This window comes from Neoarius graeffei, chromosome 8 (genome assembly GCF_027579695.1).
Source record: "Neoarius graeffei isolate fNeoGra1 chromosome 8, fNeoGra1.pri, whole genome shotgun sequence".
NCBI classification, from domain to species: domain Eukaryota; kingdom Metazoa; phylum Chordata; class Actinopteri; order Siluriformes; family Ariidae; genus Neoarius; species Neoarius graeffei.
The window spans coordinates 49052099-49075282 of NC_083576.1; the positions used below are offsets into that span (position 1 = coordinate 49052099).

Sequence of the window (23184 nt, forward strand, 5' to 3'; positions counted from 1 at the left end):
ACCCTTCCCAGCTTAAAGGAATCTCTTGGGTGTTCAGTTCAGCACAAACGTGTGCTGCTACCATCAGCAGTGCCTACAGTATTCCGGAGGGGGTCTACTAGTAGCTATGCCGGATCCAGCAGTCGCCTGGGACAAGGTGACTCCTCCAAAGACAGTCCTCCTGTCAGAACATGTGTTGAGAAATGACATAAGATAAAGGTACGTAGAGCTATAGAGTGCTCCGACATGATGCTAAAAATAGTAACCATGCGGTCTGCGCGGCCATCTTGGAAGTGACTTGCTCCAGAGCGCTCATAGAGTACACATCATAGAGTACACATTCATGATAATCATAAATGTAATCATAATGTCGGTGTGATATCAGTCATGTATTTGCTTGTGAAAGCTTGCACTGTCTTCGATGGTGTTGGATGGTTTGTTTACGTCTTCTTAGTACTAATACAAAAAAAACTGATCTATGGGTATGGGCATCATATCGCCTAGTCGTCCTCCTCACTTGCTGGTTTGTTGATGTGACAGATTTGTAGTAGCAGTTGTAGTATTTTGCCTTTGCATTGTGGTCTCTTATTGCCAAGTTGAAAGAATTTGTTTCTCAAAGCAAACACTGAGGGAAAGCTAACTTAGCCAGACAAGTAGGCTACAGATTGTCATTTGCTTATGCTGATGTAGGTTATCAAATATTTTGCTTCATTCAAGGATAAAACTAAGAAGCCATAAACTAGAAGACGTGCCTGCCAATATTATCCTAAATGTATCACGGATCAGGCATAGTCGTAAGCTTATTATGTTAGCCGTTTGCATGCTCCATTAGGAACTATGTATTCAGTGTAGCATACGGCTTACATGATACTGTATAAGCAGTGTTTACACATGCAAGACAACAATACACAATATTAAAATATTGATTCCGTAACATTTTGAACAAATACGGGTTGACCTACCAATCCTTGTTATCCAACCTTGTGGTGTTCAATGCTGGGCTGTCTGCCTGTCCGCTGTCCATCTCGGGGTCGCTCTCAGATTGCACAGTAACAGGTTCAAACCTATACGGTTGGATGCACCCGTGTTCGTCATCACTTGATTCTTCCGATCTATCCCACTCACAACACAATTCTAGACTCCCAGAAGAGGAAGAGCTAGAGAGTTCACCGGCGTTTTCATGCGCCATTTCCATTGAGTAGACAGCCAGTGAACCGCAGCGTGTTCTTCCACTTACGTCACAACATGGCCACGAGCCACGGACCCAGTTTTCTTGCGCTGTGCAATTAAAAGTTGGATATTTGCGTAACAACAGCTTCTTTTCACGTAATTATAACAGAAATCTAACATGTTTGCCATGTTGTATAGTTTATTTAAGAAATTGCATAGAGTCATGTTCGTGTCATCAGCCCTTTAAAAGTGGTCAGGGAATACTGAAATGCTTTGCAATTGAAAAAAAAAGTGATACCTTTTAGGTGAGCAAGTTATACTGATATACAGTAGCCATGTTTAAAGAGTTTTGTGGAGAGGGCCAGTATGAAACTGAGATAGGTGGTGATACAAGTAATATCCCTTCCCTTTAACTAACCTTGGAGCATAAAACAACAATGATGACCAGCTGACTGGGAGGAAGTTCATATTAAGTAGCAACATTGGCGGGCAAGTTCATTCTTCCAATGCAGCTGTGCTTTTATACTTATTTTAACAATGCACAGAACAGATTTAATTGGTTTTGTGTGTTTGCAGGTGTGCAAGACTAATGTAGGGTGCAGTGGTTGAAAGTCAGGTTTATAGACATTTTGGTTCAGTTTGATGAAGCTTTTATGAATAGAGGGGAAGGAGTGAGAGAATGTGTAGGTAGGAGAAAGAGAGCGAGGTAAACTATGATTCATAGTTATCCCCATTAGGAACTGAAGACATTTTTGTAATTCGAAGAAGAAGAAGCCTTTATTTGTCACATGCACACTCTTCTTCTTCTCAGCATGTCTCAATTTTCCCGTCAGCTATTTTAACTGACCACACACCAAGTGCAATTCTTCAGTTTAACAATACTTCTCTGTCTTCCACACATAAATAATAATAACAACACATCAAGAAGGCTGGACCAACTCCATTAAAGTGGTTATGTAAGTGACAGGAAAAAAGATACTCTAAGGTCAACTGACAAGGTGATTTAAAAGATGTTTCTGATTTTGTGCTGATAGAGGTGACCCCACACAGAAGATTTGGGTCTGACTTGGTTTGAACTGAAAAATTCAGTAATTTGAGCAGTTATCCTTATAATTACAAATACTATTACTGAATGCCTTGGCTGTGTTATGCTTCCTGCAGGGATGGTGTTAGACCCACAGCTGCATCCTCCTGAAGACACACACCTGCGGCATGCTGGAGGCTCCCTCGTACTCATCTGCAGGTATTGTATTCTCATCTCCGACACATATCCTGTAAAGCGCCAAATCTTATTTCTATTGCTACTACGACTCCTATAAAAAAAATGTCCGCATGCTGTCATGTCTAAAGAATTTTCTTTTTCCAGAATCCACAAAAACTGTGGGACTTTTTTTTAAACTAAGGGTAAAATAATGATGATACATCCAAACATATCACTTTTGTGTCTTGTATTGCTTCAGAAGTAATGAATTATCAGGCCCAGTTCAGAAGGATAGTTGGTGTCAGTCCAGAAATTTTTTTTCTGACTCTGCTTACTCTTAATGCTCTTAAATCTCAGCCTAATTTACCCTCGGCACTTAGATTAAAACAGATAAGAATGGTATTTCTGCCTAAGGCATTACACGTTCTGCGACTCCATGAACCAATCAATATGGTCTCATTTGGTTAAATTATTCTAATTGCTGTATAAAGGTGGAAGTGGTGTGAATTGAAACATGCATTTTTATTACATATTTCTGGAGACTTGCATCATGTTGCAATCATGTCAGGAATGCTAACCCCTCTGGGCCTGCCGTGTGTGACGCTTCCCTACAAGGCCATGTGTCTCTGATTTGTCCATTCTGTCTGGCTCATTACGAGGGACAAATGTTGTTTGTCCTTTGGTATGTCAGACATGGTATGTTTGATGCTCTTCTGGGAACACACCATCAAAGAAAAGGCATGTTCCCATGTGAAAGTCAGACTTATCAGAATGCATGAGATTAACAGAGCAGACTGAAAAAACACTTAAAAATAAATCTCTAGATCATTAAAAATAGATATGTTGCTAAAAAATTAGTGCTATGAATATCCAGATGTATACAGGAATCTGCTGATGTTTTTGGACTGTGGATGTAACACAGTACCATTATTTGTATCTGTTTAGTACTCCAATTATTTGGACTGCTATCTATATTTGGATTTAATTCAGAAGCATAGATGGAAGGTATTTTTTATGCGAACCCCCTGACATACTGGAAACCATAAAAAAACAGGGATGCAGGGAAATTAGGTGACTTTTCATTCATAAATTGTAACAACAAATGGCAATTTGCAGAACATAATTTTATTCAATACCTGCTGAATTTGTATAGTTCCTGAATTACAGCTACTTCACTCAAGTTCATGACTGGTCTCAATCCAGAGGCCTCCTGGAATTTCCTGGCAAGTTTATTTCCATTAATTAATGTGACTGAGTAAGCTAAGGAACCATCTTTAAAAAAATGAAATGTTGTTTTTCCCAAACCAGAGCACTACTGATCATTGCAGTCGAATACTATTTTATTATATTCACTTTAAGTTTTTGATTTTGTTAGATTCTCAAAAAATTAGAAAAGTCTTAGAATCTGCTGTGAGGCTTGGATGCAGTGATGCTGCTCGTCTAGATGGGTTCCTTTTCATAAAGATTGTCTTTTAATAACAGTGGAGCATTCATTTAAGAATATCCATCCATTATCTGTAACTGCTTATCCCAGCTGACTATGGGCGAGAGGCGGGGTACACCCTGGACAAGTCACTAGGTCATCACAGGGCTGACACATAGACACAGACAACCATTCACACTCACATTCACACCTATGGTCAATTTAGAAGCACCAATTAGCCTAACCTTCATGGCTTTGGACTGTGGGGGAAACCGGAGCACCCGGAGGAAACCCACACAGACACAAGGAGAACATGCAAACTCCACACAGAAAGGCCCTCGCCAGCCACTGGGCTCAAACCCAGAACCTTCTTGCTGTGAGGTGACAGTGGTAACCACTACACCACCATGCCACCCTTGTACAGAATAGTGCACCTATTTGTGTGGTTGGCTCAAACCCAAATTGCATGAAAGTAAAAACCTCCTTTTCACACTAACTTTAAAAAAAATCAGTAGGCCTGTTCATATCTGTTTAGAACATCTGTTCAATCAAAATGTATTCGTATTCGGTTACATACCAAGGGTTAGAAATTGCAGCATTGTCAGTGTGGCGTGTGAATTCTACCTTGACACTTCGGCTATGTTCACATTACCAGGTGGAAGTGACTCAAATATGAGGTTGGGTGTTTTTTTTAAAAATAAATATTTTATTTATTTATTTATTTATTTATTTATTTTTTACCTTAATGTGACGCAGATTTGATGTTTTCAGAGCAGTGTGGACACATAAATCTGATCTTTTCAAATCAGATTTGAGTCACTTTCATATGTGGTCCTAGATCAGATATGTATCTGATTCATAGCCATGTGACATGAATGAGGATGGTCAGATTGGAATTCATGTGTCTTTTTGCCCATACACAAGTGCTGAGCGCTGCCTTCATCAGCCAGTACCGGTTGCATGGCAAAACATCTTTTGATGCAGCAATGCCAGCAATTGCTGCAAAAACAGCAAAATCTAGCCGTCTGGCTTTTTTTTCACCTTCTTGACCTGATCATGTATAGCTGATGAATTGTTTGCTGTCCTCCAGAGCAAAATGTGATGCATGCATTAGCTACTAATGTGTTCATTTTGTCAGTTTTAATATCATGAGTTGTCTTACAATTATGACTTTTTTTTGTCAGTGGTGATGCAGACGACTCGTGCAAAAATGTATCAGCATACATATGCGTGTCATTTTGAAGGACAGATACATTCGCATTACAGTTAGATACAGGTGACTTGTAATTATGGATATGAACTGTCAAGATAAGCAAATTTGATCTGAGAAAAAAAGTTGGAATTGAACAATGAGGCTGGTAATGTGACCATAACCTTCTATATTAGTTCCTATTTGGACTGAATTAGCAATGTGCACCTTTTTAACTGTTATGCTTTCACAGTTGTTGTTGTTTTTGGTATCTGCTAGTGATATTTTCTAAGGAATTTAGTTGGTTCCATCCATCCATCCATCCATCCATCCATCCATCCATCCATTATCTGTAGCCACTTATCCTGTTCTACAGGGTTGCAGGCAAGCTGGAGCCTATCCCAGCTGACTATGGGCAAGAGGCAGGGTACACCCTGAACAAGTTACCAGGTTTTAGTTGGTTCTATTTCCCAAAAATTAAACATACAAACATAAACAATTAGTCTAATTTAAAAAGCACCACAACCCTGACAAGGCAGTTACTAGGACCAGTGCATGTTTACATTAATCAATACTGAGAAAGTAAATGTTTTTAACTGATGAAATTAAGTTACTGTCATGTTTTCATGTGAAAAGTAACTTGTATTACTTATGGTACCCGTCAAAAGTTTGGACCCACTTACTCATTACTATGAATGAGTAAGTGTGTTTAATGAGTCAGTTTGTCCAAATTTTTGACTGGTACTGTAAATCCGTTAGATAAAATTGGTCTTTAGCAACTACTGTATCTTGCCATTCACAAGGTTGCAGTATTTACCATTAGCTAGAATTTGGCTTGCTGCCTAGCCTTTGCTTAACAACTCCAGCATATTGAAACATTTTACTGTGGAAGAGCCAGGGTCTCTCATCCTGAAGTTCCACACTGCAATTCAGTGCCTTATCCATCTTCAAATGTACATGGATACCTATAGTGCTAACTAAATTCTGTACCATGAGAAAGTCGTGGTGGCTGCAAAATGGACAAAATTCCTGAGTTTTTCCTACAATGATGAATTTGATTGGATGCTAAACTGAACTGATTGGAAGCTACACTGAGCCTACACTATTGATGTGGCTGGATGAGAGAACAAGATACCTTTGAGATCTTATCAAAGGTCTAAATACAAAACTAAGGAATACTTTTTTTTCTTCTTCTTGGAAATGTAACTAAGAAGATTATAAGTATTTACCTTCAATAATACTCAAAGTATAAACAGGCAAAAATACTTTGCCCCAAAGTACAACTAGCCAAGTATTTTCCACCCCAGATGTTAATGAACATGATCTTTGTCCCACAAGCTTCATTCTCGTGCATACTTGAGCTTATATGATATGAAAGTAACAATTTCCCACGCCACTTGTTCGACTTTTTGTTGTTTCACAATAGATAACAGTTCTTAGCTTCCAAACCCTCTTCCCTGACAGGGACAAGTCACTGTAAACCCGAATAAGTTGAGTTTACTTAAAAAAAATTGAGGAAAGTGGTTGCCTTAAAAAAAAATAAGTAATTATTCATGATTGAATTGAGTACCTTAAACTTAAGAAGATTGTAAGTTTAAGGTACTCAATTCAATCATTAATAATTACTTATTTTTTTTAAGGCAACCACTTTCCTCAATTTTTTTAAGTAAACTCAATTTATTCGGGTTTACAGTGTAAAAGAACCCCTAAGGGTTCAAGCTTGAAATTTCGTTTGGTTTTCTCAAGAGTGTACTGTGGTTTCAGCATTTTAGTATTGGAGCTTTGGTTTTATAATGATGTTTTTTTTTTTTTTGCAGAAATTATACCAGTAAATGAGTTGCTTGAGTGACCATATCTATGTACTCTATAAGTAACAGTCCTGAAAATCTCAGTTTCACATTATTAAACCATCTAATATTACCTTATGATGCTGCTGCTTTTCATAAAACAGTAAATTAGACCAGTTGTTATCTGTGGATATTCCTAGTATATGTTATTCTTAATCGTCATTATTGATCTTTGGATTAGGGCATCTACCCAAGTGCAGTGGAAACTTGCCAGTAGGGATCTAACCTCTGAAGGGGTCCAAGTTAAACCATGTGAGCAAACTTCACACTGCAGCAAGCTGGTGATACACAACCTGAAGTACACAGACACAGGATACTACAGTTGCAGTCACAACAAGTCCAGAGAACACAATAGTTCCACATATGTCTTTGTCAAAGGTGAGTTATGAGTTGTAGATAGGTCAGTTTTGTAGATAATTTATTTCTCTTTTTCTGGAATACACCTTAAATTAAAGATTATAATTTGGATGATCATTTCTAGCTTAGAGTTAAGGTTACTGTTCAGAGCTCTGGCTTCTCTTTTAATGCTATAAGCATGTATTATCAACATCATTATAGTCTGTCGTCTTTGATAAGAGTTTCTCTGGGATTAAAGAAAATGTATTTATCTACATGTACAGATAAGACTTTTTCTCTGATGTGTAGGCAACTGTTTATGCTGTTTTTGTTTGCTACATTCCATAGCGCGTTTGTAACAAAGATCTCTAGTGCTTTGAAATATGTAACATGTGGCTCCATTGTTCACCTCACTGAGGTTTCAACAAAAACATGAATCAGCCAACCTGGCAATGAGGCCTTTTTGTAATAACGTATTTATGATCACAAACTGAAAAGACATTTACAGTGGTGCTTGAAAGTTTGTGAACCCTTTAGAATTTTCTATATTTCTGCGTAAATGTGACCTAAAACATCATCGGATTTTCACACAAGTCCTAAACGTAGATAAAGAGAACCCAGTTAAACAAATGAGACAAAAATATTATACTTGGTCATTTATTTATTGAGGAAAATGATCCAATATTACATATCTGTGAGTGGCAAAAGTATGTGAACCTCTAGGATTAGCAGTTAATTTGAAGGTGAAATTGGAGTCAGGTGTTTTCAATCAGTGGAATAACAATCAGGTGTGAGTGGGCACCCTGTTTTATTTAAAGAACAGGGATCAATCAAAGTCTGATCTTCACAACACATGTTTGTGGAAGTGTATCATGGCACGAACAAAGGAGATTTCTGAGGACCTCAGAAAAAGCGTTGTTGATGCTCATCAGACTGGAAAAGGTTACAAAACCATCTCTAAAGAGTTTGGACTCCACCAATCCACAGTCAGAACAGATTGTGTACAAATGGAGGAAATTCAAGACCATTGTTACCCTCCCCAGGAGTGGTTGGCCAACAAAGATCACTCCAACAGCAAGGCATGTAATAGTCGGTGAGGCCACAAAGGACCCCAGGGTAACTTCTAAGCAACTGAAGGCCTCTCTCACATTGGCTAATGTTAATGTTCATGAGTCCACCATCAGGAGAACACTGAACAACAATGGTGTGCATGGCAGGGTTGCAAAGAGAAAGCCACTGCTCTCCAAAAAGAACGTTGCTGCTTGTCTGCAGTTTGCTAACGATCACATGGACAAGCCAGAAGGCTATTGGAAAAAAGTTTTGTGGACGGATGAGACCAAAATAGAACTTTTTGGTTTAAATGAGAAGCGTTATGTTTGGAGAAAGGAAAACACTGCATTCCAGCATAAGAACCTTATCCCATCTGTGAAATATGATGGTGGTAGTATCGTGGTTTGGGCCTGTTTTGCTGCATCTGGGCCAGGACGGCTTGCCATCATTGATGGAACAATGAATTCTGAATTATACCAGCGAATTCTAAAGGAAAATGTCAGGACATCTGTCTATGAACTGAATCTTAAGAGAAGGTGGGTCATGCAGCAAGACAGTGACCCTAAGCACACAAGTCGTTCTACCAAAGAATGGTTAAAGAAGAATAAAGTTAAAGGAGATACGCAGAACCTTTATTTTTAAATACATTTCTGAGTGGATAGTATATCCATCCTTGACTCTTGTATGCTGCATAAATGGGAATAAATTATATATTTTTGAGAGTTAAAATTGACTGCAAAGTTGGCATTCAAGCTGCTCCGCTGAACCAGCCCTGAGTGCATGACGTCACAGTGGTAACCGGTTTTAAGGCCGAGGCCTTTGACAGCTGTAGACCAAAGTCATATAAATACAAATTTATGGTGAAAGTAAGAAATACCGTTACCGACTTGCTCAACTAAGACTGATTTGACTTCACTGATTGTGGGTTGACTCTCATTAAAACAGGATAGGTGTTATAACTTATGCAACATACATGTACATGCTTGCATTTTTACTGATAAAACATGAAAGGCTATTTAAATAATCAGATAAACTGAGACAATCACATTCTGAAGCAAATTAAATAATCTTATGCCGGTCACTTAAATACACAGTACAAGTTACATGTATTAATCTAAATGCAGGTAAACAACAAGTGTTGTTGTTTTTGTTGTTTTTTATCCAAATGAGAGTCGGAGCTTACCCATCTATGTTCTCGCTTCTTGTGGCCGATTGTTTTGAAATAATCTGACTTTCAGTTGTTCGTTCAGTTCTCTGTTCATTCGCTTCTTCCATGTAAGGGTGAGATATTGCTGCTGAGGCAAGCATATCCAGTGGGGAAATCAGATGGCTGGTCCACTCATTCTCCATTTTCTCCATACTGAGTACTCTGGCATTACTGCTCAGCTCAGGCAATTACTAAAACCTGGGACGGGACGGGACGGGATGTCACCGGTTTTAGCGACAACCGCGGGGAGGTCACTGCCCAAGTGATAATATGTCCCGTTCCGTCCCAGGTTTTAGCAACAACCCTCAGCTCACACTCCGGGAGAACTGGTGCAACTGAACTTAGTTTCCTTTTCTTGTAGTTTTATTTAATTGTTGGTACTGCACCCTCTTTCAATACGGGCTTATAGCCAACGCTCCTCAGCAGATCAAAGGTCTCGTACGAGTCCTCAGGAAAATGTGCAGAGCAGAGGAGAGACCACTTCATAGGCGTCCAATGTACCCGTGAACTTCTCGCAAAACGCGTCCAAATTTTTGCAGTTTGAACATTCTTGGGCCATGAATGCAATGTAAATCCACCTTCTGTCATGTTGCTGCACCCGTCAGCAACACATCTACGTGGCATGGTGATAAATTAGTTCAAAATGGAGGATCGGCGTTGCAGTTAGCTCTGTGTTTTAGTATAGCAGAAATGGCAATGAGACCGATAGACTTCCTACTGTGACATCACGGACGTCAAGGTTATTCACTCAGACCGCTACCTATATGAATCACTTTAATAGTAAAAATTACTATATTAGATTTATTGTTAACACTTAAAACTATTCCTGTGCCATTCTTGAGGTCTCAAGGCATTTATAAACAAAAGTGAGGCCATGGTTCTGTGTATTTCCTTTAATGTTTTAGAATGGCCAAGTCAAAGTCCTGGCCTTAATCCAATTGAAATGATGTGGAAGGACTTGAAGCGAGCAGTTCATGTGAGGAAACCCACCAACATCCCAGAGTTGAAGTTGTTCTGTACGGAAGAATGGGCTAAAAACTAAAACTCCAAGCCAGTGTGCAGGACTGATCAACAGTTACCGGAAACGTTTAGTTGCAGTTATTGCTGCACAAGGGGGTCACACCAGATACTGAAAGCAAAGGTTCACATACTTTTGCTACTCACAGATACACTCAAAAAAATAACTTGCAAATAACTTGCTCAGTGAACATAATAAAATTATGGAAAGTATTTCCACCCAAGTAAAATGCGTTAACTTAGCCAGAAACAATTTTGTTGAGTGACCTAAATGTCAACTGTGACATGTTAGACTTAGGCTCATGTAACAAGCACCCATGTTGGTTTTTTTGAGTGTATGTAATATTGGATCATTTTCCTCAATAAATAAATGACCAAGTATAATATTTTTGTCTCATTTGTTTAACTGGGTTCTCTTTATCTACTTTTAGGACTTGTGTGAAAATCTGGTGATGTTTTAGGTCATATTTATGCAGAAATATAGAAAATTCTAAAGGGTTCACAAACTTTCAAGCACCACTGTATTATATCAAATTAGGCAGACATAACTCAGCTGTACAGGGACAGAGAGACAAATGTGCAGTTGCAGGAACATGTTTGTAAAGGGCAACATGATTTTTGGGGACAGAAGAGGAGTGTGATTGCGTTGGAAGTGCAGGTCTATTCTGGTATATTTCTCTGATGTTTATTTCTTGCTTGGGCTTCTGTTTTTCCAGTTTCACAGTAACATTGTGAGAAAGAAATTTTGGCAGATGCTTTACCAAATTTCTTATTAAAATTTGCCTATTAATCTTCGGCCCCAGTTCATTCTCTCATTTTTTTTTTTGGTAGAAATATAAAGCATGCCCAAGACACACTAACCCACAGACCCATTTCTGAAAGCGCCAAAAAGCTTGTAGATTCTGCCCAACAGCAAATTTTTTATTTTAGTCTTACCAGTTATTCGTTACTACTTATTATTTAATTTACAGAATTTTGAAGATGTACAAATTCTATGTCACGACATATATACAATCAAAATGATTGTAAGGGTTGACTTGTATTGCCTATGGAATGATGTAGCCAGACTCGGTTGGGAGGAATATTAGATAATTAATTTTATATTTTAAAAAATCATAAATGTATAAGTACATATAGTACACAATTTATATTTATATTACACATAAGTATATTTTATGCACAGATCATCAGCATCCATTCCTGGAGATTTTCAATGGAAAGCTCCTGTTTGCATACAGGGATGAAAAAAGTCTAGTGATCCCTTGCAGGACAACATCTCCTCATCAAAATGTTACTTTGGAAACAGTGAGTATTTTTTCACCTTGTTATTTCATACATTGTGAAGTTGTATATTAATTAACAATTATTTGCCAATGGTGAAGTGAATATCCGTGAATAATAACTGAGACGAAGTCAAGGTTATTATTCACTGATATTCACAGGGCTTGAGGCAGATAATTGTTTTCATATAAATACGCAGGCGATAATTAAAACATTTTTCAATCATATTTTTCAAAAATCTTTTTTTTCAAACTTCAAAAGCAGCATGCAAATGTAATAAAGGTGCGCAGACTTGTCACTTATCTATGCCGACTCACAAAAAATACTTTGTTTTGAAATAGATAAAATAAATCACAATCCCACCTTATCTTTGAATAGTTTTAGACCAAACTTAGTTGCATCTTTAGTGCTTTTAGGAACAGCATTTTCTTTCATAATTTGTAATTCTTCCTCACTTACGGTGACAAAACAATTTTGCCGAATCACTCGAGGTGATTGTCGAGAAGTCGTGCGAATTTCTCAACCAATCAGTGCACCTGAGTTCCTATAATCACATGTGTATTTATACTAATAAGTTTTATCATGCCACCATGAACCAATATAAGGTTTTGGTGTCATTAATTGCAATATGTGGCTGCACGGTATGGAGTTTGTACAGCTTATATTTTCCTGACTGCTTTCGGTTGACATGCTAACTTTTAAAACAGTGGTGAATGTGTTTATTACAATGAGGCATTGAAGGAAGTATGGGACTGTAAGCATCTTCCAGGTTTTCACATCCTTCAACCATTTCCTGAAGCATTTGGATGTGTACAGACACATTGACAGAGGTGCAGGGAAGCTTGAGACGGGTTGTGGAGCCACCAGGTCTGCTTCCTTTAAGAACAGGAAACTGGCTGTACTTTTTTGAATCCAGAATAGAAGACAGTGACTATAAATACAGCCAACATTTTATACATAATTGTCCTGCAATATACAGTTGGTAGGAAAAACAGCTAGCCAAGCAAGGTAAAGGAAGCTGATAAGCTCAAATCATGATGCATTTTCCAGTGTGTGCATATTGTCTATGTGCTCTTATGCTGTACCCAATGGTGCTTTACTATGGACAAACACTTCTCAGTTTGAGACATTCGTCCTACCATTTCCTTCCTTCCTTCTCTTTTTAACCATGATAGAGCAAAAGACATTAAACAACCAAAATATGTGAAATGATACTCCAGATATATTTTATGCCTTACCACATAGATACATCTTGTCATATAGCCCTTAATATGTATTGGTTTTCAGTTTAACCTAATTCACTCACATAGGGAAAGAACTATTGGATGACATCAAGACTGATCTTTTCTTTTCAGCTTCCTCCCTTGAAAAAAACTGTCAAAGAACGTATGTCATGGGACCCAAAAGTGGGTTTTAGGATTCCACTTGGTTCTTTTAAGAACTATGAAATAATGGAATGTGTCACCAGTGTGAATGAAACAAAGGTCACATCGACCTTCATCTTATATCGTCTAAGTGAGTGCTTTTTAATATAAATTTTCTCAAATATACAGTGTCTGTGTTTGTGATGTTCAATGTGGAACAGTATACAGTACATTCATGTGATCACTTTCTTTGTCTTGTGTGTAGCCAAGGTTCTGAAAAATGTACGCATAAGTCCTGAGCATCCAAGAGTGCTGGCTGGAGACACACTGAACCTCATCTGTTCAGCAAACACCACATACAATGGCAGGATTGAATTTGATTGGGAATTCCAAGACAACCCTGTAAGTTCTTAGGATCTTGAATACCTGAGTTTGTTTTTGGTTAAATATCAATTTACTAGGTTAGGGTATCATTAACAACAGTAATGATCACAAAGGAATTGCTTCTCTATATGCCAGGTCAATCGGAATCACAAAACTCAGGTGATGAGGACTAAACCTAATGAGATCATTGTAATGAACAGCACACTAACTATACCCAGTGTGACTTTGAAGGACAATGGTATTTACACATGCAGAGCAAAAATAGTTCATAATGATGAGAAGTATGCTTCAGTCAAGGTCATTGTACATGGTGAGTATATGATGGATTGATACTGTGCTATTCATTTATTTTTATTGTTTTCGGAAAAAGAGAGATATTTTCTTGCACTTTGTAGAGCATCCATTCCTCAATGTGACCCATGGAACACCTTCGATTGTCACTGTTGAAGAAGGTAAAAGATGTGACTTTCAACCGCAGGTCAACGCTTTGCCTGCACCAGACAAAATAATGTGGTAGGCTCATAAAATTGCTTGATAATCATCAGCAATCCATAATGCAGTGAATATTCAGAAAGTGAAGTAGAGATTCTCTGTATATTCCTGGAACAAATCTTCACAGGTACAAAGATGGCCTCCCCATCAACACCTCTTTATGCTATGAGGTAATAGGCTATGACCTTAACATCAAGGAGGTGAAAGAAAAGGATGCAGGAGTCTTTTCCATTGCTTTATCCAACCAGAAGAAAGGGCTTCACAGGAACATCAGCTATACACTTTTCGTCAAAAGTAAGGCAACAGACTCAAATTCTAGAATGTGAATGGGTTTGTTTGTCCTTTCTCTTCAGCCTTATCTTTCCTGGCCAGATTAGTTTAATATGGGTCAAATGTTTGGGTTATTTTTGTGTGGGCTAGATTGATATAGCGAATACACATGGACTTCATTAGTGGCCTTTAAAAAGGACTCATGAGTCTTCAGCTGTTTCACATTGCACTGCGCAAAGCCAACTGTCCTTCCTGTTCAACTGTAGGTTGCACTAAACTGACATATAGAACAAAACGACCATATCATACACTACAGATCAAGTGTGATGTCTTAAGAAGAATTGCATATGAGTACTATTTACAACTAGAAGGTCACTCAAGAGTGTATACCTCCACCAAGCCACATTTTAGAATAGCCACAAAAAAATCCTGGATCCGCATACATATTTGGATCCTGGATCGACATACATATCCATATTTGCATCAAAATCTAAACATATGTTCCTTGGCCCATGCATGACCTTTCTTCAAAATTTCATAAAAATCCGTTCACTACTTTTTGAGTTACGTTGGGAACAGACAAAAAAAATCCTGGATCCACATACATATCTGGATTTGCATCAAAATCTAATCAAGTGTTCTGTGGTCCATCGCCCACCTTTCCTCAAAATTTCATGAAAATCCGTTTGCTACTTTTTGAGTTACATTGGGAACAGACCAAAAAAAAAATGGAGGCAAAAACATAACCTCCTCCAACAAAGTTGGCAGATGTAACAAACTACTGAATACAGAAAGCTATATTCAGCAGTTTGTATTTGTTTTTAAAAGAAAGGGTGATTTGTAATAGGAGATTTAGTGCATTTATTTAACTGCTGTACAAGTTATCCTTGGGCTTATTGAAGTACAGAGATTGATAAACCTTTGATGTGTGTAGAAGCACAATCCATGGTCAAACCATCCTTGTAAATTTAAAGATAATCAGTTGTGGCAGGGGAAACATGCTACTTATGTGTTAAGGTCTGATTTCAGTATGCTAGTACAGGGTTTCTCAAACTTCTTTGTTCTGGGGCCCAGTAATGTTAGGCCTTGGTGCTGCAAGGCCCTGCATAGGCCTACGCCTCTGTGCGCCCCCCTGAACCCCCCCCCCCCCACACACACACACATCGTGTGCGTCTCCATAGATAGATAGATAGATAGATAGATACACACATACATACATACATACATCACGGGCGATTGCTCTAAGACAACGAGGGAGGCTCAGCCTCCTCTAAAAATGATGAACATCGTGTAGGATGAATTGTGCTAGGCTTATGTTATAGCCGACCTTATAACATTGCTATTTCAGATCCAGAATCATAGAAATATATGTGCTCAACCCAATTACAGTGCGAAATCATTCCGTTATAACTTTCCCCAGTTCGCCTAATGTGCGTGTGAGTTTTTCCCCCTCGTGACAGCGCGATGCAGCCCAGCCTCAGTGCACTTCAATGGCATTTGGGAGCTATGTGCTTTCAATATCAAAATGCAAGATGATTATTGGACAAATACTGCGAAAACGCCGGCCCACGGAGTCCCACGGACTCCCAGCCTCAGTGGACTTCAATGGCATTTGGGAGCTATGCGCTTTTCAATATCAAAATGCAAGACGGTTATTGGACAAATACTGCGAAAATGCCCGCCCACCGGACTCCCAGCCTCACAGTGGGAGGGACATGGCAGTTTCCTCGAGGAGACTGGTGATTGGTGAAAGTGGCCGGATATTTTCTTTGATTGACAGCTCGTTTCAAATATAGACAGGCAGCGGTGAATCTCAGTTCAGTCCCATGCGGATTTGCAAGTGCTGTGGTGTATTGTAAGAGATCAGCTTACATTTTGATTTCATTCATTACATACGGGTTCTACCAGCTTTTTTAGTTTGTATATATTTTCATTGTAAATAAAGTGTAAATATAGTGTTGTCAAGTTTGCTATCTTAGTTCCATAAATTTTGTTTATTTGAGTGACTGAACTTGAACTTGAGGGGGCTAGTCAGCTAGCAAGAAAGCTGCGCACGGATGCCAAGCATTGCTGATTTAATTTTGGCGAAGCCATTTGCCAGTCTTTCTTTCGAGGAAAAAATTAAAATTAAAGAGCAGGGTAGACCAACGCCTCAAATTGACTTGGTGAAAAAGGTAGGGAATAATACTCGTTCCTTTCAGCTCTCCTGGTACAAGAAAGTGAATTGGCTAACAGCAAGTGACCCACATCAACAACAGTAAATAGGCTACTTTAGTAATATGTCATGGATGGACCAAAAATATAGAATCTATTTAAAATGTTTATGCTGAGTATATTATATTGGAATATATATTTTTCTGGATATGAATTAAACACAGCTACAATTTGGAAAACATTTTTAAACAAAAACACAGCCGAGAACATTTCACACTACAGACCTGGATTAAAAGTGAAGGGTTATCAAAATTGTCAATAAAACATTTCTCAGTCAAAATAAGTAAAATATAGGGAAAGTGTCATTGAATGAAATGTGTGGCACCCAGCTCTATGTTTGGCTCCCCAAGGTCAGTGCTTGTGCCTATTCCAGAACACTCTGCTGTTACTGCTGAGGTTCCTGACAAAGAGCTGCTTTCAATAATGATCAATTTTAAAACAACATGCCACATGCCACAATTTTAAAATATAAAATGTTAAAATATACCCCCCCCAACACCACCATCATGTATATTGGACAGTAGGCTAATGGGCCAAAAGAACCTGTTATTTAACAATCAGCCAGATCAGAGGCAAGAGTATGGGCAAAATTGATGTGTTTTTTCTTTTTTCTTTTAAAATCTGGAAATATCGTAACCGACCAGCCTCCCCTGTTTGAAAGACTACCAGCCGCCACTGACATACATACATACATAGTTTATTTATTTATTTATTTATTTATTTATTGTTAGTAGTACTTGTTACAAGTAGCAGGCTTATACCAGCATAACAATATTTTGGCTAAATAAGACCTAACAGGAGTGCATTGGCAGAATTGTAGAAAATTGCCAAATGGCAAAGTAATTGTCCAAAGATATGCCAATATAATTATTATTATCATTATTATTATTATTATTAGTAGTAGTAGGCCTATTATTATTATTATTATTATTTATTAGGCCTAAACTATTATTAAACAAGGGAGACTAACAGAAGTGCTTTGGCTTTGAGATTACTGCCAAATTACATAAATATACTGATATGTAAGCCCAATAATTTGACTTATTATTCTCATCTCATTCATCTCATTATCTCTAGCCACTTTATCCTGTTCTACAGGGTCACAGGCAAGCTGGAGCCTATCCCAGCTGACTACAGGCGAAAGGCGGGGTACACCCTGGACAAGTCGCCAGGTCATCACAGGGCTGACACATAGACACAGACAACCATTCACACTCACATTCACACCTACGGTCAATTTAGAGTCACCAGTTAACCTAACCTGCATGTCTTTGGACTGTGGGGGAAACCGGAGCACCCGGAGGAAACCCACGCAGACACGGGGAGAACATGCAAACTCCACACAGAAAGGTCCTCGCCGGCCACTGGGCTCGAACCCGGACCTTCTTGCTGTGAGGCGACAGCGCTAACCACTACACCACCGTGCCGCCTGACTTATTATTATTATTATTATTATTATTATTATTATTATTATTATTAACCTATTATTACCATTTGCGTAAGAACCATTAAACCAATATTTTTTTTTACTTTTGTGTTTTAGATTTTTAATTTTTTTTTAAATTACACCTTTGAACTTGAAGCACTGCCAAACAGTGCCTCAATAACATACACACACTTATAAAAAGGTCTACCAGAAACATGGGACCTCAAACCGAGAAACCTAAAGACCCACTGTAGCCCTAATACTGACTGATTACACAGTCCCAGTATGAAGAAGGGAGAACTGAACGTAGGTTACGTGCTGACTTTTAACCTCAAATGACAGGCCCAGTCACCCACAGAGATTTGGTAAAAGAAAAGTCAGCATTCTAATGCAAAGGATGTGCCTGCTTTCTCGCCACGAACAGGTCGAAACGAGGAAGACAGGGTGATAAGGCCACTCGGAGCGTGTTTTGTGAGTTGAGCCTGTTTCGGTATTTTGTCTTTGTGGCTGTCAAATGTGAAAATGCGGTCTCACAGAGGTATGTTGAGTGGAAAGGCATCAGTGTTTTCACTGCCATCTCACTCAGCTGGGGATATTCATCGCAGCATGACAGAATCAAAATGACGCAGTGTTTCGGTAAGGTGTTGCGTGATCACTGCTGGCACCTGCCCCAAATCCACACCTTTATCAGCCAGAGACGACAGACAGCCGAACATGTCAAACACACCTCTATTAACTCTGTTGGTCCAGACTGAGAGCTTCTTTTTGAAAGCCATGATTTTATCATTGGCTTGAAAAATGTCACACGCTTGGCCTTGGATCGACAGGTTTAGCATATTGAAATGGTCCAGGATGTCAGAAAGATAAGCTACCTTTATAAGCCAAGACTGATCTTGCAGGTGATTGGCAAGATTGGACTGTTTATTTGTCAAGAATCCCTCAACCTCATGCCTCAACTCGTACACTCTGTTCACCACTTTACCCCGTGACAGCCAACGAACCTCAGAGTGCAAGAGCAGATGAACATGATCTGCACCCATCTCATCACACAGAGCTGTAAATAGACAGGAATTTGTCATATTGGCCTTAATGAAGTTCACTATTTTGACCACTTGATTTAAAACTTCATGAAGCTCTGTGGACAGGCGTTTAGAGGCAAGTACCTCTCGATGAATAACACAGTGCGTTGCCTGCACTGATGGTGAAACGGCTTTTACCCGAGCAACAACTCCGTTGTGCCTGCTGGTCATAGCCACTGCCCCATCTGTGCAGACACTGACGCAACGCCCCCATATCAACCCATGCCCAGAGATGTACCCATCAAGCATATGGAATATTTCTCCAGCAGTTGTGGTCCCTGGAAGCACCTTACAAAACAAAAAATCCTCATGAAACCGGCCCTCATGAGCATATCTGATGTAGACCAGAAGCATAGCCAAGTTAGAGAGATCCATGGTCTCATCCAATTGAATGGCAAACCAGTCAGATGACTTCACCCTTTCTAAAATTTGCATTTCGATGTCTGCTGCCATATCGTCAATTCGACGACAGACCGTGTCATTTGACAGAGGAATCTCTTTTACTTTGGCTGCAACAGCCGGACCCAACACCTCACTACAAGGAGTAACAATCGAAGGCATAATTAGCTTCTCCCCAATTGTGAAGGGTGCCTGACATTTGGAAATGTGGTGTGAAATCATGTATGATGCCTTTGTTAGCTTTTCATTCTCGGTCAAATTACTTTTCAACACTTTAGTTTGGGTGGCCAATTCATCACGTTTTCTTCTGAAAAAATCCTCTGATTTATCCTTGAGATGCGAATGTTTAGTTTCCAAATGCCAGCGTAATTTGGATAGCTTCATAACTTCGTTGCTTAGCATGGTTTGGCAGATAACACGGATTGGTTTCGGGGGACAACTATCACTTTGAAATAAAGCCGAATTGTATGCATGAAGGGTCGTAATTGCGAGTGAATGGGCGATCTTTTTTTGCCTCTGGCTCATATTGTGTATCTGCACTGTCAGATGGGCGCTTTCCAAAGAAAGAGTCAAGAGTAGCTTGCTTTGAACATGCTATGATATTGCTCCCATAAAGCGTGTGTGCGCGAATGACTGGACTTAGGACAGAATGAATGAATAAGTGCAAGTGTGCAACCTCGCGTGGGCGGGAACGCTTAACATTCTAGAATGGGGGGGCGGGACTTACGCTACGTGGCACACAGTGACAAAAGCACTGAGAGCAGAGCCAGCCAATCGCTCTTCTACATAATCTGATTGACAGTGACCAGTAGTTTGAAATTATAATACTGACTACTAGTGCAGAGGCAGGCTTGCGGACCGACGGTAATCTTCTCATGGACTGGTACTGGTCCACAGCCCATAGATTGAGAAACACCGTGTTAGTACATCCATCGTAATAATTATCACTGTTGGCGAGAAATAGCAAAAACATTCCTCTTTATGTTAAAACAACAACTGGAATGATGAGCGTCAGCAAAAAACATACCACATGTTCACAAAATTCCCATACATCAGATCATATTAAACCAATGCTGACTGCAGGGTTATTGTGTTAATGTTTATGGTCAGAGGTGTTGCAATATGAACTGAGGTGATCACCAATGCTGGTATATGTGGTGGTAGGTCATTTGGGTCTTTAATAATCATACAGGTGCAAAATTATCAGCCAGTGAGGCAGGGGCGTCACTAGGAATTAAGCTTTACTGGGGCACTACCCCCCCCCCCCCCCCCCCCCCCACACACACACAAAATGCCCCCCTCACAATGCACCTTAATGTTCCTGTCCCCAGCCTATGCAAAGTGGATAATTCTCATGCTTTCGCGGATGAAGTTATGTGAGGAATAGGTCAACGAGACGGAAAACACATCCCAGTCCCCCCAAAATTTATTGTTGGCATTTGGGCTTTTAATGCATGCTGATGCTAAATGTGTCACCTCAACTCTCACGATTCATGAACTTAGCTGGTTAGTTATGACTGACTAGCACATAGCCTACAACCTTAATCTTACCTCTCTCACCCTCCTCCTCATCTGTCACTGTTTCCCTGCCCCTGTCTCTGCTTCGTGAGAAGAATTGTCTGATATCCATCTGGAAAAGTAATTTAATATCGTTTAATTCGATGTAGTTTAATGGGTTTGTTAGAATATGGTTTGTTTAGTTTTGTTGCAAAAACTTCGCGCTAGGGCAGCACGGTGGTGTAGTGGTTAGCGCTGTCGCCTCACAGCAAGAAGGTCCGGGTTCGAGCCCCATGGCCGGCGAGGGCCTTTCTGTGTGGAGTTTGCATGTTCTCCCAGTGTCCGTGTGGGTTTCCTCCGGGTGCTCCGGTTTCCCCCACAGTCCAAAGACATGCAGGTTAGGTTAACTGGTGACTCTAAATTGACCGTAGGTGTGAATGTGAGTGTGAATGGTTGTCTGTGTCTATGTGTCAGCCCTGTGATGACCTGGCGACTTGTCCAGGGTGTACCCCGCCTTTCGCCCGTAGTCAGCTGGGATAGGCTCCAGCTTGCCTGCGACCCTGTAGAACAGGATAAAGCGGCTACAGATAATGAGATGAGATGAGAAACTTCGTGCTACCTTAACTCATCCAGAGCCCGTTCTCTGACTCATCCAAAGAGTAAACTCATCTCTCCAGTAGGCTAAATGGACTCATGGCACGCCGCACGCACGCTATGTTTACAGTGAGAATCTCCCAGACCAATCAGAAAATTAGTTAGAAAGAAGAGGCGATAGAAGTTTGAAACACACTCTGTCCTACAACTTACAGTAGATAAATGATCTGCCAAAGAAACTAGTTTGTTACGAAAATCTTTCAACATTTTCTTACTGGGGCACAGCTGATTTTTACTGGGGCACGTGCCCCAGTAAAAAAGGCCTAGTGACGCCCCTGCAGTGAGGTCTCAGAGTCAGGCTTATCTCAGTCAGCCAGAGAATGGGGGCCTTTCCTTTGAGTAGTGATGCATGCCTCAGGCCTTCTTGTCTACTGTTTCCTCTTTGGCCTCCGATCTCATTAGTCCTATGGTTACTAATTGTTGTCCTCTAGCTTGCTCGTTCCTTTCATTTCATACTCTCTTCCTAATAAAGTTTTTGCCTCCGTCTCCAGCTTTTATTAACTTATATTATGTGTGTCTCCACAGTGAAACCCAGAATATCTGAAGAAGAGGTGGCTCTTGTTAGCTCCCGGACTTACAGGCTAGGCCAGGAGCACCAGCTTACCTGTACTGTCTTTGGATTCCCAGAGCCCAGCATCACATGGCTGTGGCAGCCCTGTGACCCTGATGACAAGCTCACACAGTGAGTTGGTATTGCAAGAAGATAGATAAAGTCAGCTATATTTAGCAAATGTCCAGAATGACCAGAATGTTCTACAATTCCTCAGTTTCAAATAAACCATATCCATAGCTTTGGAGACGTTAGCTCTGTGGAGCCAAACAGGATATTTGTCTTGCAAATCCCAGAGCTCACCTTGTGCTGCAATCAGGTGGTCCCCACTGTAAAGGCCAATGTGTTAGTGAGCCTGCAAAAAATGCTGAGTGGTATCTGTGCACCCAAAAAATATAGTAATCATTAGCAAAAGTGCATGGCTGTAAAATCAGGCAAATATAAATAGCAATTGGGTTATAGCTGTGGAAATGGTAAGGGAAATTGGAGCATTCACATTATCTTGCCTGTTAAACACTGTGTAATTAGGACTGCTCTTAATTACAAGTTATTATTGATTCAATAAATGCTGTTTGCCAAATTTGGGACGCAGAAGGATCAGTAATGTAAAAGTACCCAATTTCTGCTGTTTAAGGATAATCAGTTGTGACAAACGTTGCTTATTAGGTCTGATTTCAGCAGGTCCACACATCTATCAGAATAATTACCATTGTTGAAGAGAAATAGCAAACAACCCACAATAATAATCACAGAATTCAAATACATCATATTAAAATATTGCTGACTGCTGTTGCTGTGTTGGAGGTGTGCACTATGAAATGAGGTGATCACCAGTGCTGCTCTGTGTTGTGATGGGTGCTTTGGTTGGGTCTCTCATAAGCAAAAGTTATCAAATGGTTCAGCCAGGGAGGTCTTAGAGTCAACCTTATCTTAGTCAGCCAGAGAGTGGGGGAGTTTCCTTTAAGTGATGATGCATGCCTCGCCCCATCCTGTCATGCTACCGCTTCCTCTTTGGCCTGCTCTCTCATTAATCCCATTGTTACTTTTCTCAGAATGATATGGTGTAATTTTTTTTGTTGTCTTTCACACAGTAAATCAGTTTTTTAAAAAAGCTAGGCATTTGTGGGTTGTCTTTTAAGGCATGTAGTCTTAAGT

The 23184-nt window shown here is 39.7% G+C and overlaps 1 protein-coding gene across 1 annotated transcript in view; it reads left to right on the forward strand.

Moving 5' to 3' along the window:
• The window catches only part of kdrl (kinase insert domain receptor like), a 79322-nt gene that overhangs the window by 12618 nt on the left and 43520 nt on the right, over positions 1 to 23184 (forward strand). The window contains exons 2-10 of the mRNA XM_060927749.1: positions 2311 to 2392; positions 6991 to 7187; positions 11603 to 11724; positions 13056 to 13215; positions 13330 to 13466; positions 13584 to 13758; positions 13844 to 13961; positions 14068 to 14234; positions 22005 to 22161. Coding sequence (XP_060783732.1) covers positions 2311 to 2392; positions 6991 to 7187; positions 11603 to 11724; positions 13056 to 13215; positions 13330 to 13466; positions 13584 to 13758; positions 13844 to 13961; positions 14068 to 14234; positions 22005 to 22161 — 1315 coding nt within the window. The remainder of the gene's footprint in view (positions 1 to 2310; positions 2393 to 6990; positions 7188 to 11602; positions 11725 to 13055; positions 13216 to 13329; positions 13467 to 13583; positions 13759 to 13843; positions 13962 to 14067; positions 14235 to 22004; positions 22162 to 23184) is intronic.